Source organism: Plodia interpunctella, chromosome 12 (assembly GCF_027563975.2).
Source record: "Plodia interpunctella isolate USDA-ARS_2022_Savannah chromosome 12, ilPloInte3.2, whole genome shotgun sequence".
NCBI classification, from domain to species: Eukaryota; Metazoa; Arthropoda; class Insecta; order Lepidoptera; family Pyralidae; genus Plodia; species Plodia interpunctella.
Genome location: NC_071305.1, coordinates 4,662,447 through 4,689,436, shown reverse-complemented (window position 1 = coordinate 4,689,436; position 26,990 = coordinate 4,662,447). Strand labels below are relative to the sequence as shown.

The 26,990-nt window shown below is 35.5% G+C and overlaps 3 protein-coding genes across 3 annotated transcripts; 2 read left to right on the top strand and 1 right to left on the bottom strand.

Annotated features, from left to right (window-relative positions):
• The first annotated feature begins 813 nt into the window (after window positions 1–813).
• LOC128674204 (organic solute transporter alpha-like protein) lies at window positions 814–13,183 on the top strand. Its single transcript, XM_053752624.2, has 7 exons — window positions 814–1,256; window positions 3,118–3,266; window positions 6,898–7,046; window positions 8,854–8,940; window positions 10,339–10,435; window positions 10,804–11,050; window positions 11,655–13,183. Exons 1-7 carry the CDS (start codon window positions 1,103–1,105, stop codon window positions 11,810–11,812), a joined length of 1,041 nt encoding a protein of 346 aa, XP_053608599.1. The 5' UTR covers window positions 814–1,102; the 3' UTR covers window positions 11,813–13,183.
• Window positions 13,148–17,630, bottom strand: LOC128674203 (uncharacterized protein). The gene is made up of 6 exons (XM_053752623.1): window positions 16,742–17,630; window positions 16,119–16,336; window positions 15,800–15,944; window positions 15,456–15,705; window positions 15,092–15,297; window positions 13,148–14,850 (listed from the first exon to the last, which is right to left on the bottom strand). The coding sequence occupies exons 1-6, from the start codon at window positions 17,375–17,377 to the stop codon at window positions 13,234–13,236; spliced, it is 3,072 nt and encodes a 1,023-aa protein (XP_053608598.1). The 5' UTR covers window positions 17,378–17,630; the 3' UTR covers window positions 13,148–13,233.
• A 1,272-nt stretch (window positions 17,631–18,902) lies between these two features.
• LOC128674006 (uncharacterized protein) lies at window positions 18,903–26,990 on the top strand. Its single transcript, XM_053752216.2, has 5 exons — window positions 18,903–19,309; window positions 20,376–20,551; window positions 20,967–21,141; window positions 21,606–21,689; window positions 21,765–26,990. Exons 1-5 carry the CDS (start codon window positions 19,277–19,279, stop codon window positions 24,078–24,080), a joined length of 2,784 nt encoding a protein of 927 aa, XP_053608191.1. The 5' UTR covers window positions 18,903–19,276; the 3' UTR covers window positions 24,081–26,990.

Here is a 26,990-nt window from a genome sequence, read left to right as displayed (position 1 = left end):
TTCTGCTCTTTCGATTTTTGGATTTTTTTGACATTCAAATGGAATGTTTTGAGGTTTTAGGTTATTAGTGTAATTGTTTACTTGACTGCGTAAAAAATAAAATGTTTAGGTAATAATCAAGTGTCACTTAAGTTATTTAGTAAAATTGCTTTATTAATTACGGGATTTACAATTGTTTTATTTTTCATGAAATGAAAGCTTTTTGACTCTAAAATCATGACGTCCTTTTTTTAAAGATATTTGTATGTGATTGGACTAGCTAGGTAGGTAGGTACCTACTTAGTTCAAAAGTAGGTAAGCCAATTAAACATCTCATGGAGGGGAGAAATTGGAGATACCTAGCAAGTTTTAAATGTTAAAATGTCGATAAAATTTATCATATAATTTATTAATGTATAGACTCATAATAGATTAACAGACAAAATATCCAAATCACCTGCATGATAGTATGGATACTGCGATTAGTATGGATACAATACAATCATAAGTACATTAATTGATAGATGCATTCATCTATAGATAGAAGAAATTATGTTCTATGGCGATTTCTCAATCCAACTCCATTAACTCCAGGACAAAGGCTGGGTTTTCTGAATCTACTTTCGTTAGGTACGATATTTTGTGGAAGATTGATGTAAAACTACAAAACTTTCACCCGTGCGAATTCAAACGCAAATGATTTCCAGTCGTTATCATGCAACCTATTGATAATATACACGGGTAATAAAAACCTAATCTTATCTAATGTGTCATGTGCATTGTTGGTTTGGTCAGCTTATCATATGGTTAATCTAACCCGAAACGAAATAGCAGTCTTTTGGAACCACTTGGCAATAAATGTTGTGGTGGATGATTGGACAATAGTCTGAACTAACATATTCGAGTTGCGCAGTCCACTAATGTCGAAAGAAAGTGAACGCAACGCTACGCTGACGCGATGTCTTCAGCCGCCAGTTTAGCCTCGTTCCCTTGCTTCTCCACTCGTTTTGCGTGGGCCGAATTCAACGCGGGAAATTCGAATTTCGAACCAGATAGATGATTTTTTTTAATCAGCTCGTAGTTTTTGAAGTGTAATACGAATGTGAACAATAAAAAAATAAAAATGGATTTGTTGAGTGAAGGAAGCAGTGAGCCAAGGATTTTAGCTGCTAGACATTTAAGTGGAAAGACTTTGCCAGAGACGAATAATGCAGTGAATACAACATTATCATGTTACAATTACAGTCTTACACCAGATGTCGCGTCTTATGTAGCAGGTCTGTATAATATATGAATTTTAAGTAGGTACCTAAACAGTGAACTTCCGGAAGTTTCATGAGGATGAAGATGTCAATGGTCAAGGGCAGCTGCTTTCTATTTTATTCCGATATATAACCGATTTATACCTTCTCTTTGGTTTTTTCTGTTACGGTTATCCTATGCGGTTATCATAGGTACCTAATATGATTTTGCTCACATATTTTTATACCGACCAAAGAATTCGTTGGTGAAATTTATAATTTTATAAGGTATTATATATATACATAACATTGAATCGAAAATAGACGACATGTTATTTTTTTTTCGATTCAAGCGATTAATAAAATAAATGTTTAATAGATATGTCTTCCTCCAACAATACTGTGCCCAAGTCAAATATTTTATTTTTTATTTTAGTGTAGGTTTGCCTACCTACCCAGTAAGTAGCTCGAGCTTATCAAACAGAACAAGTGTTATCCTAATATAAGTCATAGTCTAATTTTATAAGGTCTTCTCTTCTACAACTTACTCACCTACGAAGAATTATATAGTCTAGAGTAAAATAATTTAGTAGATTATTTCTCTGCGGCGTTGCACTCTGGCGACTGCCTAGGGAGGGTGAACGGCCTGCACCAGCACCTTGCATTACTGGTTTTTAAATTTAAAGATTTTATGAAACTACAACTCTTAGAAAGTTGGTGAGGATGTGTATAATGTAAGTGTGCATGTATGAGTAGGTACGTTTGTTACTCATTCACGCAAAATCTATTGGACCGATTGTTATGAAATTTGGTACCTACACGAATAGAATGTAACCTGGAATAGCACATAGGGTACTTTTTATCCCGAAATACCCCCGGGAGCAATGCCCCGGGGCGCAGCTAGTATTATAAATGGGAAAGTTTGTGAGGGTAGGTACCTATGTGTGTTACTTTTTGACGCAAAATCTACTGGACGGATTGTTACCTATAAAATTTAGTACACGGGTAGAATATACCCTGCATCCTTATCCCGAAATTCCCACGAAAGCGAAGCAACGGACCGCAGCAGCTAGTATTGTGTACTTATATCACACAATAGCTTTCCCAAGTCATGTTGGGCAGGCGGCATGTTATTATAAAATCACTGCCAAATTTTTAAAATGTTTAGATTCATTTTTACGCTAACCCCGGGCTTCGCAGCATCATAATATTCATAGCCCCGTACACAATCATGGGCACGAGAAGACGAGAGAAAGAGAGTTGTTGACACGGGTTCATGGTTCATATTTATTACCTACCTTGATATTTATAAACAAGAATAAAAATCTTTGCAAAAAACGAATCGAACTTTACTTGTTGACAATGAATAAGTTTTCAAGGTTAGCGAGCTTTCTGCAGCTTACTTAGGTATGTCTCTCTGCATTTTTAGAGTGTTACCCAGACTGCAAATAGTAGGTACAAAACTTTATAAAAAATCATATAAGTTAGGCACACGATATACTCTTTTCCCGTGGTACATTTCAGATGTTCGGAGTAAAAAAAATAATAATGGAATAGGTAATGGTTTATTTAAGTAATTATTAAGTAGGTACCTCATAGCCAACATGACCACGGTAGAGGATAAAACGGACTAATCATTTCTCTGTTCATTGACGCAAAGTTTAATGTTTAAAATTTGTAATTTTTCATACTAAGTATTGCACTATTTTTAAATTGGTAGGTAGGTATAATTTTTTAATAACGGTAGGAATACGAGCACCTTCTTTGGTGTCTTCTTGTAACTTTGCGTAAAGGATCTACTCAAGTATACCAGGTAGGTATATCTTAACATTATGTACGTATAATGGTTTTTTGCAATACCCTGTACCTATATAGAGTTTATGTTACACCTCTCCAGCGCTGGGCAGCTACGCGTGGGTGACATGGGCGTGCGCAGCGCTGGTGTTGGCCGTGATCTGCACGCTGTACGTCTGCACGTTGCGAGCAGCTCGCCAGCACTGGAAGATGTGCAGCTCCAACGTTGCTGTTCTCGTGGCCGTCTATCCCGTAAGTGCATTTATTTGTCCTAGTCTTAGACAAGCAAGAAATAATCTCTAATAGCCATAGCAGACTTTTATAATCTGCGTGAAACGTAAAGCAGCTGAAACACTATATGTTTTCTATCCCAACCATTTATTGCTGTCTAATTCAAGCTATCTAATCTAAATAGTCTTATCATTACTTTTAGTGAAAAATTAATTCTTTGTTTCTATGTCTAATTACAATTTGGCGTAGACCAAGTATCAAGGAGAGGTTCCTAAAGTTACCTTCATGCTAATTTGCTTCATTATACTGATCTGAGTGTACCCTTTGCTGACTCTTTTAACCGATTCATTGTTCTCTATTATAATGTAACAATCATCCTATATAAGTGTAATAATTTGGTTGAATTGGATCTGAAACAAACTGAAGCTCTATGGCTCGGTACTAATTTACCTTTGGATTGATGTTCTTTTTTATATATATAATATTTTTTTGTGCAATACCTACATATTATATACCTATCTGGTTAATAGAGTTGACTAGCAGTACCTACATAAAACAATGTAGGTACTGCTAGTAACATCGCGAAGCAGCGTTTAACGCTAAGAAAAACTGCATCACGCTTCTTAGATAGAACTTGATGATTGCATAAGAAGTTTAATTACCTATCTACAAGGTACGATGTAGGTATAAGTAGGTTATCTCATTTAAATAATACGAGAGTGGTTTGTGCGGTGGCTCGTTATTGCGTAAGAAAATTTCTGTTTTGAACCGTGTTGGGGCCTGCGGTCACTACGGCCCGCTGACGGCTGGTTATTATAAAGTAATAAATAAACTAACTGCGCCCCGGGGCTTCGTTCATTTGGCAATTTTTGGATAAAGTACCTACCCTATGCGAAAAATTTGCGATAAAAAGTAGCTTGTGCTAATCTAGATTATGATTTACACGTGAACTAAAACCCAAAATCACCAAAACCCGTTTAATAGATTTTGCGTGATTGTTTTAAAAAATATTTTCATCTACTTCTAAACTTTAATTATTTAATGCACTAGGTAGTTGTTTGTAGATTTGGGAGTCCTAATAATGAATTAAGTTTACGAAATTTTAGCCTGTAACCCAGCCATAAGAGAAATTGCGAATTTGTGTAAAGGTATCTTTCATTGCAATTAAGTAGGTAGTTATCTTAATCAAAACATGTTGGACAAAAATGGTTATCGGTGTACCTATGTATTGCTTATAATAACAAAGGGCACAGGTTATATATTTCCGATGCAAGAGGCAAACATACGACTAGCTTTTTCCCGCGGCCATACCATTATTATAAGATTATAAAAGAAAATAATAATGTGCTATGTCAAATTTTGACTAGTGTAGTGAGAAAAATCAAAGGCTATATTTTCTCCCATAATGTAGGTAGGTACCTACCTAACTAAGAGTTTAGTAACGTAAAACTGATTGGTTAGGTACCTAAGTACCTATATAGGTACGGTATTTAAGATTGTTATTTGTAACTGTTATTACCTGTCAGGAGCCAGCCATTAAATGTGATTAAATGGCTGGCTATTTGCAATAAAATCATTGATATTAAAATACGGAATCAGAATTCAGTGGTCAATAGGTACGTGCCTATTATCTAAGTAGATATATTGGCTGGACGACGTAGGCATACCCTGGCGATACACCTCGCTGCTGCTGTGGTACCAAGAATGATGTTACTCCGTGAAAATTATTGTAAAAATGGGTATATTTTTACAATAGGTAGGTATAGCTATTGTATGCTGTATGCGTATTACCTATGTATGCTGCGTAAAAAGGACATCTATTCTGTATAATATTCATAGACAGGTAAATACCGGCAAGTGTTGCATGAAATTTTTTGCGTTAAACACGTGCATTGCAAAAGACTGCCACATTAATTGCGAAAATAGTAGATACTTGCATTGCATGCATGATACTTATGTGGAGCCCTAGCCACCGGGTTGTCTCTTTACTTTGGTGCTCACCTAATTGAGCTATTAATTTAATTCATTAACGTCTACTTCCTGTGTTACGACTGCAAAAAAGGTCATTAGGAAAAAACTGCAGCTCCCTCGAGACCTGGGTGCGGCGCACCTCTTGCACCTTTGTGGGTATGATATCTAGGTACTTAATAGATACTAGGTACTTGCCAAAGTACCTATTTAAGGACATAGCTTCGTACGCCATGTGAATTTCATAATAAAAGAATTTACATATTTTCAGGTTGAGTTTATTTTTGAGTAATTGATTGAGTAATTAATGACAATCATCATCCGTCTGTTTAATTGTTACAAGGACGTTTCAATTTTAATGGAAATCAAGAACGGTTGCAGTCGGTCACATGTCAACGTCCATTCTATTCTCGTTATTGTTCACAGATTTGCATTGTGATATAAATAAATATGAGACTGGTACATTTTTATCATTTTAATAAAAATAGGTCAATAACTTTCAACCTACTGAGAGTTGATAATGTAAACTTTATCCTTTATTTTCGCTTTTTTCGAGATATATAATTTTGACGAATTATTTTCACCTGATTTTTATACGTTTTATTTAGCTGTATAATGTCCAATTTATAGTAATTATTTAATTAGTATTCAAAAAACTTCGTGATTGTAATTAGTCGCCGTGGGAGGCTTCAATCAATAGTATAAGCGAAGTAGTGGTAAATACAATGATTGTATCTGGTACGAGAGTATTCATTTTCTATATTTTTTCCATGCCAAGGTCTACCTATAGTTACTAACTACCAATAGTACCTACCAACCTACTTACTATATAATCCTAACTAATAATACTAACACTAGTTTGTTTTATCTTAAGTAAGAAATACTGAGGGTACGTAGATACCTAAAGTAGCTATTTATAACTGTATTGTGTTTTTACTTGGAATTAGAGTGTACTATGAAAAACCCTTTTACTTTCTACGAGAAGTTATTGTCGGCACAGCATTTACAATCACTAGGTATTATTGTATCTATTATGCCCAGTAACGGATTCTTTTCTATATAATGTACTTATTTTCTAATCTTTGGTACCTATTCTTTTGTTTGGTTGGATTTGGGCATAGTCTAGAGGCTAAAATTCAATAGAATTCCACACCTAAATTTTCGTGTTAATGTCAGGTAAATAACATAAATAGCTTTTTAAACTGTTGTTTACAATGTATTTACAAGGGCTGTATTTGGATAGGTGGTCTATTTGTGGATTACCAAGAAAGTCGTTGTGTACCTATGTTTTGTCCACTTAATGACTACGACCCTTAGATGAGGTATACTTTCGATTGTAAAGGAAAAGGTCTAGTCGAAGTACAAAATGGCCAACTAGTTACAATTACCTAGTTACGTGATAATGTACGAGTTAATAAGCGAATTGTAATCCTAGAGGTACCTATATTTATTAGACCGATACGAAGTTTTCTATTCACGAAGTCATTTGTAAGGGTAAATAGTTTATGAGTTGCATTGACTTTGGTAACTATAAGGATGTTATTATTGTCTGTAGAATAAAAGAAATAAATAAAAACACAAAACTACAACAGCTACTGGTATAAAAGAATATACATATAAAAAATCATACACACATCAAAAATTTTTTCTTCATCGTGATTGAGAAAATTTTTGTAATTCTCAGGTAGTGGCAGCGGCGTCCCTGGTCGCCATCATAGTACCTCGCGCATGCGTGATTTGCGAGGCGCTCGCGCAGCAGATCGTGATGATCGCGCTGTATCACTTCTTCTGCATGATCCTCGCCGAGTGTGGTGGCCAGGACAAACTTGTGAGGTAATTACCAAGACCTTATTGTCTCAGGTCAGATGGCGGCAGTATCGTTAGAGATTAGTTTAGATTTGCATTCAAATTAAAATATCTCCAGCTTTAATTGATGCTATAGATGATTGGATTATCTTACTGAAGTGGTAGCATGCGCAGAATTGATACCTAATAGGCAGAAATATTCTAGAATAGCGGCTACTCATACAGCGAAAAACGTAGTGGACATGGAGCGTATAGGCGATATCATCAGAGTAGAGCTATGTGGTGGTAGAGTACTTAGTGAGAGTAAATAGATTGTTGTTATTGTGTTATGTGACTTTGTCAAGGTGGCAGGTCCGGAGCTCGGCTAAGGGCACGCCAAATGAGCGTAAACACGTTGTACATGACTTGGACAACCTCATCGGTATCCTTAACCATAGTAAAAGTTATTACATCAAAAGTGTAATGTGAAAAGGGAACCAACTTGAAGAATATGTGTTGTTATCGACTTTACCGTCAAAAAAACATTAAATCTATGGCCAAGTTCTATGTATAAAATTCTAAAAGTTAGTTACAAGTACATGCAACCTTCTAAAATAACTTTGTAAGTAGTAAAGTTAATTTATTTTTTTCGTTACTAGAATGTTTGCTACTTAGAAACCCTTGTCCGTAGTAAAAGTATCCGCGTGCGGAAAGACGTAACCAGAGTATTTTTTGTAATGTTGTTTAACCTTGATAGAAAATTGGTGCGAGCTAAATCTGGTTAAATAGGTAAATGACTGATTTAAAAAACTAACGAGTTGTTCTTTTCTCTGTGAATATTTTATTTTTCCCAATCACGTGTAAAAGTAGAAGTGGCCGTTGCAGGAGGGGTTGCACGCACATGATGCGTGTGACGAAACTATCGTTACGTAAAAACGCGCTTAATGGCGTGGTAATAATCGCAATAGGTTGCTCGTTCGTCAGCTTGGCAAATAATTTTGCAATGTTAAAAATCCAACAGACTGAATAAATGAATCCGAGATTGTGAACGTCAAACGAAGGGAAAATAGGACTCGTAGGACTCGCAAATATTTGATTAGAACCTACAGTTAACTTATATCTTGTTCTAAAACTATATTCAAGAAACTTAATTCAACATACTGTTATTTGTTTACTAGACGTCGACCCAAAAAGGATCTTCACCGACGATTATCAATCGAAAAGGAAAAAGTTTGGGTTTGTCTGTTGTGTGGTGTAAGTAGAGCAGAAAGGAACCAGTAATGAAATCTGATGCAAGACAGATAAGTTTTCTTGTTTCAATATTGTTGGGTACAAAGGCACAGAATCTGAACGTAAAAAGGCACAGAATCTGAACGTGTTCACATAGGTTTTTACACTATTGCGGACGAACTAGGTACTTTGATTGCAGTTGCAACAATTACTTAGGGCCTGCTTCACCGATAGCTGATAAACTATGATGGTCTATATGTAACATAGGTATCGGACAGATAGCATTAAATTTGTGTTTCACAATGTTAGATTTGGATAACTGATGTGTTTCACAATGTTAGATTTGGATAACTGATGTGTTTCACAATGTTAGATTTAGCATTTGGCTATCTGGCCAATACCAATCCATATGTAGCAGGTTAGTTTACCTGTCAGATTACAATATGATATTTTATCGGAAAATGAAGTCTTGTCGAGCGTCCGCGAAACTGTTGATTCGTAGCCGTGAATCAACTCTTCAATAATTCAATTACACAATAGTCCGGTGACTTCCACGAGGACTCTCAATTTAATAATTAAAATCATTGGACATGTCCAAATTGACGAGGAATATGTTGGATTCCAGGATGTCGGATGAGACTCACTGGCAGACCCGTGTGCTCCCTTGCTGTTGTTGGCCGTGCTGCGTCCTCCCACAGCCACTGATAAAAGCGTAAGATTGACAATTTTATTTTATTCAATTCAGTAAGCTACCATGGTCTCCAGTCTCCACAAAGCGTGTACGGGAAGGGAACGGACTTTTTATTGTAGTTTTGCCACATAATGTAAGTGAAGCCAATCTCTTTGTTGTAGCTATATTATGCAGGTCTGTAAATGAAACTAGTTTTTGCCTAGAATTTCATCCGAGACAGTAACTTTTGATATACAGATTGGCATTTTAGCACTTGTCGAATCTTCGCAGCATTTAGATGAATATATAAAGCTAACTGCTCTATTTCTTAAAAAATGAGTTAAAACCATATAAAATCTTTCTCAAAATAATTGTACGGACTTAATATGCAAAGTCGAAAATTTAAATTATTTTTTAACAATTTTCATTTGTTGAGTTCCATGAGCTTATTGTTAAAATTTAGCTATTATCAGCCACCCCGTATCTAGTCCGTTTCGTGGTAGTTTGATACCATTAATTGCTATGTCATGTCACGAAAAGAATGAGTAGTAGGTATATTGACACTCCCAAGTGGCAGGTTGTTATTAGAAAATACCCCAATGTACCATCAAAATAATTGGATATATTTACTTAATATGTGTACTCGCCGCTAATTGATTCTTGGCTTCATTGACTTCCCTTGGACAAACCTTTCTCGTTAATTAATGATTAGGAAAGGGCGCGTCCTTAATTGGAATGAAAGGGAAAGGTGTTAGGTTGGTTGGCAGATCATCATTAAAATACATTTCCCAAAATTGCTACCTCAATGCTATCATTAGTGTATTTTTAACTCTTGACGACAGAAGTTATAAAGTTTATAGTTTAACATACGTGTATGTATGTCTGTCCGTGGCATCGTCGCAGCCAAACGACTGAACCGATTTTGTTCTAGTTATTTTTATATGAAAGAGAATTATATAATAATCAAGAGTGTTGTTAGATATTTTTGGAAAATCCCTTCCAAAAAGGAAAATAAAGCAGATGAGATGATGCCAGTAACTTCGGAAGGAGTATCTTTAATTTTTTAACTTAGTTTTTATTAATTTGGCCTAAAGCTCTAATTACAACTAGTATCAATGAAAAGTGATGTGACGACATGCCTATTTTGGTAAAAATACTTAATTTTTACTTCATTCGCGCAATAAAGCTACGTAAATTTTATTTTATACTATATGTAAATTTTATGTCCCGTTAGTTATTTTTAACCCAGAATGTAAACTAGCACATAAGGTTATTATCTACGTTACGTGATCTGGCTGTGTCATCGAAGGTTATGTGGATTTTTGAATTCGAATGTCTTGTCAGTGAATTCCTTGAACCATGCTTAGTTAGATTAAATATGATCGTTCATATTGGTAAGACTATAAAAATGATTTTCGAATAAATATGTTGTATTTTCAGACGTAATCTAACATGGTTGCGGTACACGATTCTGCAGATACCCATCGTTCAGGGTCTGATCTACTTCGTCATACTTGTGCTGTGGGCTGAAGATATGGTAATTTTATTTACATTGCTATTTACCGAATAGGACTAAGTACATAAAACTTAATAATTATGCATATGTGGAATATGCATGGGTGGAATATTATTTTTATATTTATGCCTGGGTGGCGTTCTGAAGTGGAAGATTGCAAAGTGTGACGAGGGGTTTGTTTCAAGATTTTCTAATTTGTGGTACCTAATACTAATCAAGAAAAAAATCTTCTACGTGGAGTATTATTTTTCTTTCGAAATGACCAACGCCCCTCTGTCTCCTCCTGCCCCTCTCGCATAGGTCTCTATTATGAGGGGCAGTCCAAACATGATCAAAACTTAGATTACGGATTGTATTCTGAGTATTAAGGATTATATATTTTATTTCAGTCGCTGTATCTCAAGAACTACACTTTCATCCAGCCTCTCATAGGCTTCTCCATTCTGTTCGGGATGTGGGGCGTGATCATGTGCGTCAGGACGGTGGAGACGTTCGGCATCAGGCCGCGGCCGAGGTTCCTGGCCGTCCAGCTGGTGTTGCTCATCGTGAAGCTGCAGTACGGGTCTGTCAAGTCTGTCACTGGCTACTTCGAGCTGCCGTGCGTCATGTCCTTGCATCCGGCCGTATTTGTCAATTGTAAGTGTACTCTATCTAAAGGTACTTGAAGCGTTTGACAGGATTACCGTCGACGCAATTTGGTGGAAATCTGGCCAAATATTTATCGAGGCCGTGACTCACGCGATATGATTGAATCGATCGTTATTATGCGTGTTATACCGAGTGCGTGTAGTAAAGTCACAAGCTATACGTCGGTGTCCCACCTACTGTGCAGTGACTAATACATACCCAACACATGGATCGGTACTATGAACTGAAAAATTGTGAAGAACGACTTGATTCGTTATTTCAGGCAATTTACCTCTCTTTCATCCTCGAGTGTTAACCGGGTATATTCGGCGCTACGGTCAAGAAATCCGAAAAAAAACCTTAAAATTTTGGAGAGTTACGAGTAGCAAATTTTACAAGCGACTGCCAGAGGTCAACTTTCCTGTTATTGCCATTGTTGCCTATCAGCTGTCAAGGTTATGTGCCGTGTCGTGTTCGTACGTACAACATTCACAGGAGAATATGAAGTGGTTCTATCTAGGGTGGGATCACACGCAACCTGCAACATCGCATTAACTACTCTCTAGAGTAAATTTAGAAAAATCTTGATGATGTGTAACGTAACTTTTTTCAGTGGTCCAAAATTGCGTGATAATCCTGGAGATGTTGGTCCTATCGCTGTGGGCCCAGCGACTGTACAGCGCGGCGCCGGGCAAGCCGGCCGCGGGCCGCGGCGCGCCGCCGCCCGCGCCGGACTGGAAGGAGGGCTTCGAAAATAAGTCCTTTAAGTAACGCCCGCTCTCGAGTTCCCAGTTGTATTCGGGGCTGTGATGCCGCGAAGTCCAGAAGATTTGGCTATGATTTTACAACCGGCCGCCTGCCTGACGTTAACCCTCATTAGGAATGATATTGTTGCCTATCAGTTGCGAAGGCTCGTACGATATCTAATGAGGGATATGGAGTGGTCCTATTCTAGGGCGTGACTAAGCCGTTTATGTTATTTTAAAGCGGTGTATTTTATCTACCTACCCAATATTAATCCAAGCGTACTTAACATATAATGTGACCAATCACAAAATTAAGTACTGTTTCAAATTCTTCTGAATAAATCAGTCAAAGTGAGTTGTATTTTATATTATTTACTAGCTTTTGTTAATTTTCCTTTCAAGAAAATAATCGAAGTAAGATCTTTACCGCGTACCTACTTTACAGAAGTGGTAAAATGTATTTATTTTGAATTCGTATTGCCTCCCGTCTCAAGTTCAATGTTGATTTTGGCTCCATTTTCCGTTACATGTCTCATTACATTTCCCGCAATATGTCCCGTCACATTTCCCACGACGTATCCTATCCCTTTTGCTGCAATGTATCCCATACCGCTTCCAGCCAAAATGTCCCATCCAGTGTTCCGCAATGTGTCCGGTTCGTGTCTCGTTCCATATCACGCCTACATATCTCATCCCATTTTATGGAATCTGTACCTATGGGTTAAAAGCATGCAGTTTAAAATGACGATGTTTTATACAGGCAGACAGACAGAGAGACAAAAAATGTTTTTATGTATAATGTATGTATATAAAATATAACAAAATACGTACGGCAATTAATAAGTACGCACATTCTCTGAAGTCATATATGTGATTGTTTAAGGATTTTTGGAAAATGTAGGTATATATTATTTGTGCCTGTTCTATAGTAGTCGTAGTCTGTAAGTTTTTAGAATAATAGGTATATCCGTTTATAGATTGTCATTTAATATTTGCAGAAAGTCTACTTTTATACGTACAAACTATCTATGTATCAATGTTTATACTTTACTCTGTTGTCATTGTCAATGTATAAATGTACTCGTAAGTATATAAATATATATTTACCTATATAAATGAAGGCTGGTGCAGATTGTTAATGCGTGTGCATTGCGTATGTATGCGCAATGCGTATCGGTGTTTATTATATGGAGTTGAGGCTGCTGCGTTGCGTACGCGCGCTCGTATTCGTACAATGCTTACGCATACAAGCGGCGTACGCATTTTGTCTGTCTGCAGTCGAATTAATGGTAGAATTGTCGATGTACCTGATTTTGTGTTGTAATGATTTATGTAAGTAGTTATGCGAAAAGAAATGTGCTTTATTTTTGAATAAATATTTGTTTAATGACATCAATACGATTTTTAATACAGATTCTTGATATATATTAAAAAAACACTGAACATTTATTCCTCTGTCGAATCATCTTCTTTCTGCGACTTATCCTCTGTATCTTCAGAAGGCGTCCCAGCTCGGGAACTTTCTGAGCCGTAGATGTTGTGAAGCTCTTCCAATTTGTAGTGAATTTTTACGCCTTTTGTTGTAGTTTTATTGACTTTATTCACAAGAGATTTTGTCTGCTCTTCCAATCTCTTAAGGCGCAAATCGCGTGCTGCAAATCTTGCTTCATGACCCATGTCACCAGAAGTTGTTGGTTCGGATGTTTCGGTAGAAATGAGTGAAAAATCGACAGAATCTTGCACTTCTTTTTTATTAATTATCGTATTTTGTTTCAAAAGTTCCTGATCATCCGTTAAATGATGAGAATACGATGAATTAGGATCATTACCATAATTAATCTGATCTGTTTCTTCAATGAAATCAGGTTGTTGTAAATTGACGCCTTTTACAATATTAATATCAATTTCATTTTTTAATTTTGGCAAACTTTCAGTATGAGTTTTAATAGACATTTCATTTTTGCCACCTTGAGGCGTATCCGATTCGTTGTTTCTATGTCCGCTTTCAGATACAATACCAGTTCTAGAGTTATTTTTAGAATCTTGCACGACAGATGTGGGCCGACTGATAAGATGATCCAACGTCCTGTCAATTTTTTCACTAAATTTAGCCGTATTTTGGGTTTTCTTCAAAAGCGCTGCGCTATTTTTCTCTAACCTTTCTAACTTTTCATCTTTCTCTGCAAGCCTTTCATTTTGAATTTTAACATTTTTTAAAATCTCTGCTGGATCTATCAACGATAATTTAGATGAATTATCCGTCATAGTGCTTGTAGAAGGGTTTTCTGATACAGTGTCTATTTTGTCTCCTTGACTTCTATCACTACAATAGTCTTCTGTGCTCTCGTTATTTTCTGTAAAATAATTTCCTTCAACACAAGTTTCATTTGTGATTTCACCAATTTCGTCTTCTGTTTCGTCACATACTACGTCACTTTTAATAATATCTTCATTGTGACTTTCATCTTGATTATCCAGCGGTAAATCAGCAACATCTAACATATCACTAGAGGGATCTTCTTTTTCTGCGATTAAATTCAAATCAGTGCTGGAATCAAGTATAGTTTCAAAAGATTTCTTATTCTTTTTCTTGCATCTCAACAAAGGCTCTGCTATGTATTCACTCTCGTCGTTTGATTCTGACGAGTCATCTGAAGGTCTTTCATCACTGTACCCACTTTCTGCAGAGTTATTGCAAGAAGGGGAACCATCCTTTGCAGTTCTGCTAGAAAATTCTGCTCTTAGTTTTCTCCAGTCTTTTTCTGATTGTGTGTTCTTTTCACGAGCTTGTATCCACTTTTCTCTGCAGTATTCTAATTCTTCCTTTAGTTCATTCAGCATTTTCCGTTTTTGCTGGAGCTCATATTTCAAAATCTTTTCGTGCGTGTGCAGCTGATGATGATGCCTTCTCAGTCTCCCAACGACGTGCCATGTTTTACTTAATTCTGATGTGACGAGACACAATCTACGCTCTTGTTCTTCCAAGCGCGTTTCTAAATGTACATTAAGTTGCTTCATACGATTAACTTCTTTGACCAGCCCCAGTTTTTCAATGATTAGATCCTGAAAATAAAAATATTCTCATTAGTCATGAAGCACAAATATGTTCTTTTATTTTTGGATTTCATGTTATTGTGTTCCTTGATAAATAATTTGGCCATCTACCAAAATAATAAAAATCATGTGCTCAGTTTATGAATGTAATTTTCCAATTGTTGTGCAATTGTTCGTGAGATGATTTACCAGATAATTTATCAAAAAATGTGAATCGTTATTTACCGAATAATATCTCTGAGTCACTTACTTTCAATCTAATGTAAGTCTGACTAACGCTTGGCACGAGCACGGGACCCGATTTGGTTTCTACAGATTTATAGCAGGTTGTAACCTTCTCAGGGGGGTTCGCCTCAGCGACGCTTTGATGACTTAATAGCTCCATGAGAACTCTCCAAACTTTAGGAAGGTTTTCTACTATTTCCTCGGGAGTAGTATGAGAAGAATTCGTTGCTTCTGAAAAAAAAATGTTTTGTAGGTATTTATTTATACTCGTTCTGGTTTTCACGTGACTACATTTTTTATCTTTTTCTTTAGATTGTCTTCACGTTAAATTAATTATGTACTTTCGTTACGCTTCCAGATTTTTCATAGATATTTAAACATCAACTTACCCATATCTTCAGTGGATATAACATTTTCCTCATTTTCCCTTGTTTGGGCAATTACATCACGTCCGGTCTTTTCACCATCGTCAACTTGACTGACGATTTCTAACAAAAGTTTTGGTAATGCTGTGGAAGCTTCGGAATCATTTTCTTTCTCAGCCATTTGGGTCAGTAACCCATGATTTTCCTCTAAACGATGCACCAATTTGTCTAAATCTTGTTTAGTTTTGTAACCCAAAAGCACTTGAGAAAATAGCTGCAAATTTTATAATCAAGTAATTATCTTTACTTACTCAAACATGATAGATATTAAAGACAGAAGCAAATAGCTGAAGAAAATAATTAGATACCTTATTAACAACTGTCATTTCAGCTTGTAAGCCATTTGTTTCGTTCTGATAAGTGGAGATTTGGTTGTTTTTGTTTTCTATTTTTTCTTGTAAAGTATCCACTGTTGCCTCTAATTCATCTACTTTAGCGGCTAGACTTTTACACCTTGAAATAAACGATATATATTTTATTCAAAAATAACAACTTACTTTTTTCAGTTCACGCGCGGCCCGAGCGAATTGCGAACCTATTGTTGTTCAATTGTTTATATTATCTCCAGGATCCAAGGGTTAAAATATTTAATAAAGTATTGTGTCTTAACTATATTATTGCACTTACTTCATATTTTCTGCTTGGTAAAGTGATTTCTGTTCTTCCAATTCTCTAACCAGACCTTGTCTGGTCACTTCAGATAATCGAGCACGTTCTTCATACAAACCACGCAATGTACGGATATTCTGTAGTTGACGCTCGTACTCTTGTCTCAAGTCTGAAGAAAGCATACTAGTTTCTCTATCAGCAAGTGACCGCTCAATTTCACTAAGTTTATTTTTGAGCTGTAAAATTAAAATGGGTTAGAACATAAAAATGAAAACAGTTTTATGGTAGTTTCTTTTCTCTACGTGTAATAATGGTTGCACTTGATAAAACATTAATCGTAGTAATCTAATTTTGGCGTGATGACAAGATTCGGTGCCAATAAAATGATGTTCGTTCCGACTGCGCTACGTCGTCGCACGGTCCCTGACCGGCAGTGTCACATGGATGCAGGTCGTTGTCTTTAACTTGGCATTGATTTTACATTTAATTATTTATTAAGCTTTTTTAATTGAGTTGGAAGAGTTCATGGAGGAATGGAATGTATTATTAATTCTATAGGATATTTTTTCTTTTTGCTGATCTATGGATAAGAGGCAGGTAAACAACATAAAGGTAAGGTAAAATATGGCGTTGGTACCTACCTCAGTTAACTGCTGTTCGCGAAGATTGATCATAGTTTTGCTTACTGCTACCACTTCTTTTAGAGCGGTAATATGTTTCATCGACTCAATGTTTTGAGCGTTTAACTCGGCAATATCAGTAAATGCATTTTGTAGAGAGCTATTAGATTCAGCTAAATCTTTTCGCAATTTGTTATTGTTGGTTCTTAATTTTTCAAACTCTTCTTTCATTTGTGATATTGTGTTCCTTAACTCCGAATGTTCTTTACTGCTTTGGAGTGTTTCAGGAATATCAATGTTATTTCTAGTTAACAATTCATGAAGCTGTTTATTACTTTCGTATAATTCAATCTTTGATTTCCTTTCACTTTCTAACGCCTTTTCCAATTCTTCTTTTTCGTTCCTATGTCGTGTTAAAATCTGTCTTCTTTGTTCTCTTTTGATGTCAAGTTGTCTCCTGAATTCAACCATTTCTTCTTCTTTCGCCTTAGCACGTGCTTCATTATCATAGACATCTTCATCGATGGTATCATGGAATTGTTCGGCCTCATCAATTTCCATGTCTTGATCACTCGTATTGCTCAATATTGTGGGTTGACTTCCGATGTTTTCAGTGTTTCGCTCCTTCGTCGCGGCACTACTGAGTACGCTTCCCATTTTGGAATACTTTTATAAACAAGATGCACTTTCATCGGCGCAAAATCAAACAGCGTGATTTTAAAATAGGTAACCAGCGATATGTTCAAGACAAAGGACTGTCGGGTATTGGATCAGCGCGAGCGTGAGTACACTGGCACTTCTGGCAGACGAGTCCCGAAATAGTCCCCACGTCAGCTACGTCGTCGTGCAGAAGGCGGCGCGTGCGCATGGCTAACACTGCGTTAAATAAAACACGACGAGTTTTCTACACGTCCATCGAACGAGTTTCTTCAGTCGGCGTATCTCTGTCAATATTTTATTTTTATTCAGGTTATTTCCGACGGCACCGTGGCTTGCGAAACAATGTACTGAGTGCTTTATATCGTAATGACCTTCATTTTTCCTAAAAGTTTCGAAATAAATGCCTTTCAATTTCCAAGAAAGACTTGTTTTTGAGCTTGTTTTTAAAAAAATACTTATAATTGATTTGTTAATAAGCGGTAAGTAAGTAGGAAGAACCTTTTACATTTCTGTACTAATTAAATAATTATCCAGTTTGTAGAATTTAAAGGAATTAATTGGAAGGATTTCGGTGAAACAGTGATACAGATGATTAATAAATGCAAAAAGCGCGAGAAGCAGGACAAGGGCAAGCTTGAGCGCTACCGACCCATCTCCAGCACTTTGTTGATATCTGGTACTTTCTGGTCAGTTGATACTGGCATTGTATGCAGCGGTTCGTGTGGCTCCTATAGGTTTATATTGTAGCGACATTTGTGAGATGCTACACGGACATCTGCTACAAGCACAACCGTAGCCGATCTATAGGTACCTACTAACCGTAGTCCCCAACGTATGGGCCTGGTCCCCATGGGGGCAATTGGCCCTCATTGAAATAAAAGACTCTGGGGACATGAGAAATAACCATAAAATGCATGGAAATAACCGATAAAGATTTTCCTGTTGGCCTTCAAGAGTATTTTAGTGAGGGACAACAAGATTTTTTTATTCTTTGGTTTATGTCTGTCGTCATTTGACGCTTTTTCTCGGTAAGTACCATTTGACCGAAAAGGTACATTCGGATTTTAAAGAAATAGACTAGATTCCTCCCGGATTTCATTCGAGACCGGACTTTTATTGGTATATTATAAAAAGGTACAACGAAATCACTATTACAAATACTTTTAAAAGCTAAAGCTAATGGCCATAAAATAAAGATATGTAAAATATAACATTACGATTACATAGTTAATGAGTGTTATTAAAACTTTTTAGATAAAGTATAATTACTTTTTACATAAGTCAGGGATGTTTAAAAACACTTGCAATCGGTTTTTCGTTTTAAACCCCGAATTTTTCTGGGACACCACCACCGCCACCGCTCCAGAACGGAGTTCAAACATAAATATATAATTATTTTGCTTCACATGAATTTTTATTTACAGGACATTATTTTAGACGAAATAAGAACTTAGATTATTTTTTATCTGTGTTCGACTCTCGATCAGTAATGTTGGTTAGCATGTTTGCGTTTTCTGAATGTTGCCGGTCTGTCTCTTTGATCTGTCATTCGTTTATTTGTCAAAAATAATGGTTTTGTGATTTTTCTACAACTTTGTCAATCTGCCACGAATTTTCTCGTTTGCCTTTTGGAAAAACCCAAATTATAATATTTGTCACTTTTTGTCATAAACAGCGTTCTCCGTTTGATCGAATTTCTCCGGTAGTTGATTAGTAATTAAGTATAATTTTTGTGTGCAAAAATTGATTATTTTATTTTGTTTTGTTTATCCGTGGCTTATTGGTACAATAATAGCTAATACAAACCACATTTCGTGTTACGTAGGTAGCTACTTTTATCAATAAATATAACGTGTCAATAATGTGAAATGTGAAGTAGAGTAATCTTGTTGAGTTATGGATGAAAGCACTAAGAACTCCCCTTGTAAGGTAAAATCTCGCTACCTATATTACCCTAACTCCATTAGATTTTTATGACTAACATTCTTTATTAGAAGAAATGCTATGCTTTAATCTTATAGAATTAGAATTATTTTTTATCTTTAACCTTTGTTAAATTTGTGGCAGTGCCAAAGCATTGTCAGTTACAGAGTGTGTTTGTTTTGTTCAAGGGGAAGTAATATTCAATAACATTTTTCAAATTACGTGTATTCATATAATTAAACTGCACACTGCTTTTCTTTTATAATTTGCCATCATTGTTGCATACTTGTTCAAAAATTATAAATTAATGCATTTTATTCACTATTGATTTGTGTAAATCATCTATTGTTTTGTATTTTTAATAAAGTACTAGTGTATGAATTGGCATTTATGAGCATACAAATATATGCTATAACACAACATCTGCAATTTTAATTACAACATTAACAGTTTCATGTACCTTTAGGTGCACTAAAATTTTTATGTTGTAATTAAAATTGCAGATGAAATGTTGTTATTTACAATTTAACCCATTGCCTATCGATAAATAGCTGGCATGCATTGTCTCAAATCATCTTTATTTGGGACTAATTTGCAATGTTTTTTGAGATGCATTGGTAAAATTTTACTTAGCTTGGCAATTACCCAGTCACTCATATCATATCAAACTTTTATTGGCATGTTCATATTAATGTTAATAACCAATGTGAGTTATTGTAATCCCAAGCAAAGCTTACAGTCTTGTTCATAGTTCTATTGTCACAATCCAGACATAATAATCAGGTACCTATTTACTATGAATCACGTTATAAGATCCATGGCATGGACTTGTGGATTGAATATCACAAATTACAAATTCTTGGTTAAAATAAGTAGTTCATATTTATATCAGTATGTAACTAGTAGTGACAAGACTACAATGTAAGCTAGATACCAATTTTGTTGTAAAATTTTAATTAAGTAGGTATGTCTTACAGATTTGAAATCACAGATGACAAAATTCTCACAATATATGAAAAATGTTATCATATTCACAGGCTTGTTATTTTTTATTTTGATCTTGCACATATAGGCATGCAATGAGGGTGCGGATGAGGTGCAGTTGCATGCTGAAGTGGAGCACCTCCGGCAGCACCTTGCAGAGAGGGATGCACATATTTTAGTCCTCGAGGGGGAGTTTATTAAGACCACAACCAAAGCCAACAACTTCGAGGAACAGCTTAATACTTGGAGGGAAAAATACGAAAGGTATGTTACTTGAATTTGGATTTAATGGAATTTAGATTTGATGTCTGCAAAGCAAAAAATGAAAATGTTGTATTGATGACATTGATTCTAATTTTGAATTAAAATTATGTAAAATGTGAAACTTCATTTCAGAGAACAACAAAACGAATTTCATTGTCTTGAGATTTGCTGGACTAAACTAGCATATAAAGTCTGCACTTTGCAGTGCCTACAAAAATCTATTTAAAGATAATATTGCGTTTAATCAGTTTCTCAGCTTAGGGTCTAATGCACAATAGAAAAAACTAATTCTAATTGTAAGTCACAGTAATAGGGTATATTGGGAAGTTATGTAAACATAACATTTCGTTTATGCATTCCATAGTCTGCAAACATAATAACAGTGTTGTCATATTGTGTTCTTTTTAAATTCCAGATTGTATGATTCACACAAGAGGGTGCAGAAATTGAATCAAGTTCTTGAGGAGAAGTTGCTGCAAATGGTGGATAAGATGAAGGGTGAGAAGAGTCAGCTGACGAAGGACATAGCCACACTCTCCGTGAGGCTGGCAGAGTCCAAACACAATTACAGCATGCTGCAAAAAGAAAATGTATGAATTGACAACATTTTATTGAAAAAAAAAATAATCTAATTACTAAAAATGTTTAGATTCTTGTTGTCTTTCATGCAAAAAGTACTGGACAAATTTTGTTATGTTAACGGTCAGAATAAATACTGGAACAACATGACATAGATACTTAAATCCCAACTAATATTATAAATGCGAAAGTAAGTTTGTTAGTTCCCTCTTCAAGCTCAACAAGTCTTCTTGAAATTTCTTGTACATGTAGTTAAGAGTATAGAGAGTGACTGGCTTTTTTTCATTCCAGGAAAAGTACATTTCCTGTAGGAAATTCAAGCGGGCGAAGCCTAGGCGCGCTAGTCCTGAATAGTAAAAAAAAATTACATGAGTGCTATGTTACAGGAAAGATATGCCATATCGTAAAACTAATATAGTCCTTATTTTCGCATATCACATTTGCAATGATAAAAATGGTATTTCTTCTTTTTCAGGAGCGATACAAGAATGATATGAACCTAGCGATCCAGCTTCTACAATGTAAACCTGACAATTTTGTATCCCAAAAGCTTGACAATGTAAGTGAAACACATTGATTCGAACACAGTTGAATCTTAATGCAAAGATTATTGATTAATTTGTTTTCTTTACAGCTTCCTGTGGACACGCAGGCGAGGGTCTCGCAGTACGTCATGTCGAAAACAACAAAACCATCGAGCTCAACTCAGTCTAAAAATGGTAACGAAAATGACACCTTCGACGCAAGTGAGTACGAATTCAACATTTCTGCTTCACTTATGTCTAAAATCCTTGAGGACAGCATTCAAGACACCGTGACTAAGCACTGTGATACATGCACTTGTTCTAAATCTCAGAACAAACCTTTCTGCTACAATGAAACTTATTATTCTGTGGCAACTCAAACTTTCCTTACTGGAGAAATGAAAAATTCCCTGTGTCTAAGTTGCAATGGTGAGGTGAAGTCTGTGAACTCAAACCTGAGTATTAGAAGCGCATCTCCACATGGAATTAAACTGTTCAATGAGAAGGCATCTTTTGGTCTTACTGGACCATTGTATATAGTACCGCAGCAAGAAACCCGAAAAGATAACCATGATAGTGTTAGTGTACAGAACATCTCTGATAAAATTAAACCCAATCACTTGTCTGTTAATCATCCTAAATTTGATGATTCTAAATTGCTGTTAGAAACAGTCTCGCCGAAGGCAGAGGAAGTAAAACACTCAATTAAAGATGATAGCACTATGGAACCAGCTGTCCATCATAAACTTTGTGATCGTACTAAGTCATTATCTAGTAAGAAAAGTAGCATCCATAGCGCCGCAGGAAACGAAGATTTCCTTGTTAAGGATACTTTAACGCCTAAAGAACATCTTAAAACTGAAAATCAGATTGTGGATAATAGAGGTGGTAGAAAAAATTCTCAAAGTTCAATGGGTGCTATAAGTAGAACATCATCATTAGCAAAATCCACAGTTAGCACTCACAAGTCTAACAATCAGGTGGGACCTGGGCCGAGGTTTTGCCATCTCCGTATGCAAGCTGGCTCCAAGAATATACTGCTGGATAATGCCGAGCCAGACCTGCCTCCAGTCCTATACAGACGCCAAAGTAAATCCAACGAAACTTCCATTTTCAAAGATCTCGCGGATGATCTAGATCACTTCATTGATAACAACAAAAATGAAGCTGATACGAAAAACGATCCTCTGAATGATAACGTTGTTATAGAAAGTACTCTTATCGACGTCCATGTCGACAATAACAACAAAGAATCTGATTTGATAGAACAACAAGCACCCATCAACCCCGTGTTACTTAACGTATCTTCTTCGCCTCTTCAGCCACTAAAAACTCACACTTTCTCAAATAGCTCAGAGTACAACAATAATTCACAAAGTATTGGTAGTCAACAAAACAATACAGAAATTAATAACCTTCTAAACGATTTTACACCTGACGTTACTAACGTCCAAAATAACAACGTTCAAACAACCGAGACGCAAAAACGTGGTAAACATGACAATGTAACGCCAGTGGACAACAATGACATGAAGATTTTTAACTTCGATCGGTATGAACAGAGCAAATTAGGAACTCATTTTAACAGGCCATTGAGGAAGATTGACATGTCACAGCTGCACTCTATCGAAAATACGAAGATATCTAAAGATTATCCTTCGCAACTTAATGGACCTAAACTTGAGAAGAAAGCCGGCCCTGCTCTCAAAGCGACACTGCCGGCTGTAGTCAATGTGTATCCTAATTTGACCCAGACACATCTTAAAGTTAACGAGCATAAAAAAGTGTTCACCAATGAGCAAAGCACCAGCTCTTTGTCAAGTGATGATAGTGCCGCTTTACTGCAAAAACAGCAGTTGCTGAGAGTGGCCGAATGGGTCGAAAAGAACCTAGAACAGCAAAACAGTTACAATGATCCTTTAGAGGATGAAATGAGCTTCAGTAACAGAGCTTTGCGAAGAGATAAAGTGTGTAGATTGACGGAAACTCTCAACGAACTAGCTCTGAACATGCCGCATCCTGTGAGCAAGTATTCGAAATCCTATTCAAGAGAGGGGCGCATGTGGTCCCACACAAATAACAAAACGAATGCACAAAGTGAAGAAAAGCCTGTGAAAAATGTTCCGAATGCAATTATTACTAGTAATGTGATTAAAGAAACGATATTTCCCGTGGAGAGTGGCCAAGCGACTGTGACAAAATGCGAAAATAAACCAAGTTTGAACAATCGGAATAATCTCGAGGAGTTTGACAAGGAGTTGAGAGAAGCGCTGACGTCTAATGGGGACAATGAAATTACTGCGGAAGATTTGGCGCGAATGGAGTATAACGTGAAGAAGTTTCTGTTGAGTGGGCCGCACTGGGCCGCCCCCGGCGCGGTGGGCCGCAGTCGCCGCACAAGTAGCAAAACTGAGACTGATGTTTGATTCCATTGTATGTAGACGTAGTTGCGACATTCCATCTCTCACACGTATTGTGTACTAATTTTGTAGACATTTTTGCGAGCAGTTTTTTCTTAATGTCTTGCTTCTGTATTTATAGTAGAAAGTCTTCATTGTTTCAGAATATATCACAAGCAAATATAATGCAATATTATACTACTTTTTAATATTTAAAAATTGTACTTTAATATTTAAGTGAATATTTTTCTGCCATTTATTTGTATAGGCGTTCTTACTTTATTTTACCGAATTACGCTAGTCTTTTTATAAATATGTTAAATATTAAATCGATGTTAATCATTATGTGGTTTTTAAAATTATCAGTATGTACTAATTAAATACAGTTGAATGTGATCGTGTTACTTAGAATAGAACCCAATCGAAACTAATATTTTTGGGATTTTTAATAAGGAAAGCACAATCAGTATTGTCTTAGAATTTCACGACGTTTCATAGTCGCACAATAGACATGTTTTATGAAATAATATAACTTGTTTATATGCGTACTGCGAAATGGCCCTATTTAAGGGTGTATGTTTCCGGTAGTTCTGTGTTAGCGTTTACTAGATATGGATATTTGTCAAAATCAAGGCTGCCCCTAGCTAGTTAGTCTTTAGATTAATTCAAATCTATGTAAATGTTTTAGTTTGTTCATTTAATCAGCTAATTCAATGACGTTATTCAACAATCATAAAACGAATGGTAATACATTAGTTGTAGCCAATAAATGTCTTTACTTTCATGATCATGTATGTATCTACGTACATACAATACCTAATATAATAAAAGTAAATGAATCTTTGATTTTTGTTGGAAGGGTGGTAATACTGGTATGCCTGATTTTAAATGGCTCGGTGTAAACTGCGTGACATCTAAGCATGTCTGTAAACTTTTTAAAATCCATTTATTAGACAGTTAATGACTAGACGTCAATGAAATGGCTGATTTAATCAATTATCTGTAACGGGAAAATATTTTCTACGTTATGTAAATGCATTTGCTATATCTAACAGAGAATGCAGTCTATACGCATAAAAACAGGTCTGAGATACCTATCTCAGATCTGATGATTGAGGGTAAATTACGAGTAAATTCATTGAAATAACATAAAAAATATTTTGCCGGTGTCCCTAAATGTGTTAAGTATTTAGTATGCTTCTGAATTTGTGATAATGCTGTGAGGTACTATGGTATGTACAAAATACTCTGGCTATAGTGCAGATTTATTAATATCAGTAGAGTTACTGGAAGGGTTCAGATATCATCGTTTTCGCCGCTTAAAAGTGAAATGCCTATTAGTTTAATACTAAATTGCAGCGATAGTGTGCTTTCATTAAATAAAAACTAAGTATTTGAAAGAAAGAAAGAAAAAACGTTTATTTGGTCAAACATATTAGTACTTAGTATTTTTTTTACCTTCAGTCAACAGTTTTAAGAACAGATGAGATACAATTTCCAGACTTCAACACACACGCATCAGCTTAATTGTTGGTGTGTTATAAAATGAATAAATAAACTTTGGGTAGGTACATAAAAATAAATGCAAATATATATCTTAAACGTTTTCAAATATAGTTAATTTTTTGTACAAAGTTTTTAAAAAATACACAATTATTTATTGCATATACTGGAAACGATATACGTTTCCAGTATATGCAATAAATTATAATTTAAAAAAATTTTATCAAACAATGAAAATGCAATTAATTTATTAATCTATACTTAAACCTATCGCATACTTATTCCAGTAACCCTATGCTTGCAATGGTTATTCTAAAATGATAAACTATAGTCCAAATGTATGCCGTCGATCTAAATATTATTATATAAACAAAAAGAAAAAAGTGTATACTCATATATTCACTTCACACCGCCTCTGCTTACTCGTACAACTGTTTATACTATGTATCTAGATATCAAAGTGTGTGTCTTTTGTGCAAATTTTATTATGTAATCGGGTAGATGAGATATATTTTTGAAAGGTTCGTTACAATTGGTGTATACTGTAGCTAGGATAAAACAATATTTGTAGTCACCGAGTCTGCCAGTACAAGTGACGTTATAAGTTGTTATAGTTGAACTATGTTAGCTAAGTGGATCAGGAACAACTAGCTACATGGCAATCTCAAAGTTTTTAAATTATATCAATTAAAATGAATATAAACGACATCATAAATCTTATTTTCCTGCACATTTTCATGATGTTTGTGTGCATGTTTATATATATGTGAATGTTAAAAAATATAGTATCTTTGAGGGAGTTTGCCATAACACAAGTCACGAGCTTCCTCGAGTTGTTCGAGTTCATGAGTTCTTGATTCACAAATTTGCAACTTAATGTGGTAAGTGTAGATAGTATTGGCTGGTCGGTGGCGGTAGACACCGAGCACAATTTTAGCGTCGTTTTGATGTTAGTTATCATCCGACTGAACGCAATGGCGAACATCGACAAGCATTCCATACGATTGTTTCCATTAATTCAAAATAATTCTTTAGGAAAATTACAAGAATGTATCTATTGATGCTTTGTGTTATCTTGACAATATTTGCTTATTGAGCGATATTTTTATTATTGATTTTGATTAGATAGTCCAGACTCATGTATACGGAGACTAATGACTTTTCCGTATTTAGTCTATTAATTTCGTAATTTATTTCCTATTTCGTCTTTTTTGTGATTTTTTATATTGTTTGTAAATATTAAGTAAAATATTTTCTTTTTAGTTCTCTTATTATTGAGTTGTTATGATTTTGTTATAATAAATGATCTTGTTAATATTTTTGAGAATATGATCACGTAAATTGCTATGGCTGGTCCCACTGAGTAATAATAGCTTCAGCATAACATGTAATAATTTATGTCATTATTTATTATTAAAATTATGATGAAGCATA

Excerpts from the sequence above, each read along its gene's own strand:
- LOC128674204 (XM_053752624.2), top strand. The coding sequence starts at position 1,103 with ATGGATTTGTTGAGTGAAGGAAGCAGTGAGCCAAGGATTTTAGCTGCT. Across the intron at positions 8,941-10,338 it reads CCACAGCCACTGATAAAAGC|ACGTAATCTAACATGGTTGC; the intron begins GTAAGATTGACA and ends TTGTATTTTCAG. Across the intron at positions 11,051-11,654 it reads TCCGGCCGTATTTGTCAATT|TGGTCCAAAATTGCGTGATA; the intron begins GTAAGTGTACTC and ends AACTTTTTTCAG.
- LOC128674006 (XM_053752216.2), top strand. The coding sequence starts at position 19,277 with ATGGATGAAAGCACTAAGAACTCCCCTTGTAAG. Across the intron at positions 19,310-20,375 it reads CTAAGAACTCCCCTTGTAAG|GCATGCAATGAGGGTGCGGA; the intron begins GTAAAATCTCGC and ends TTGCACATATAG. Across the intron at positions 20,552-20,966 it reads TGGAGGGAAAAATACGAAAG|ATTGTATGATTCACACAAGA; the intron begins GTATGTTACTTG and ends TTTAAATTCCAG.
- LOC128674203 (XM_053752623.1), bottom strand. The coding sequence starts at position 17,377 with ATGGGAAGCGTACTCAGTAGTGCCGCGACGAAGGAGCGAAACACTGAA. Across the intron at positions 16,337-16,741 it reads GCGAACAGCAGTTAACTGAG|CTCAAAAATAAACTTAGTGA; the intron begins GTAGGTACCAAC and ends TTAATTTTACAG. Across the intron at positions 15,298-15,455 it reads TATATCCACTGAAGATATGG|AAGCAACGAATTCTTCTCAT; the intron begins GTAAGTTGATGT and ends TTTTTTTTTCAG.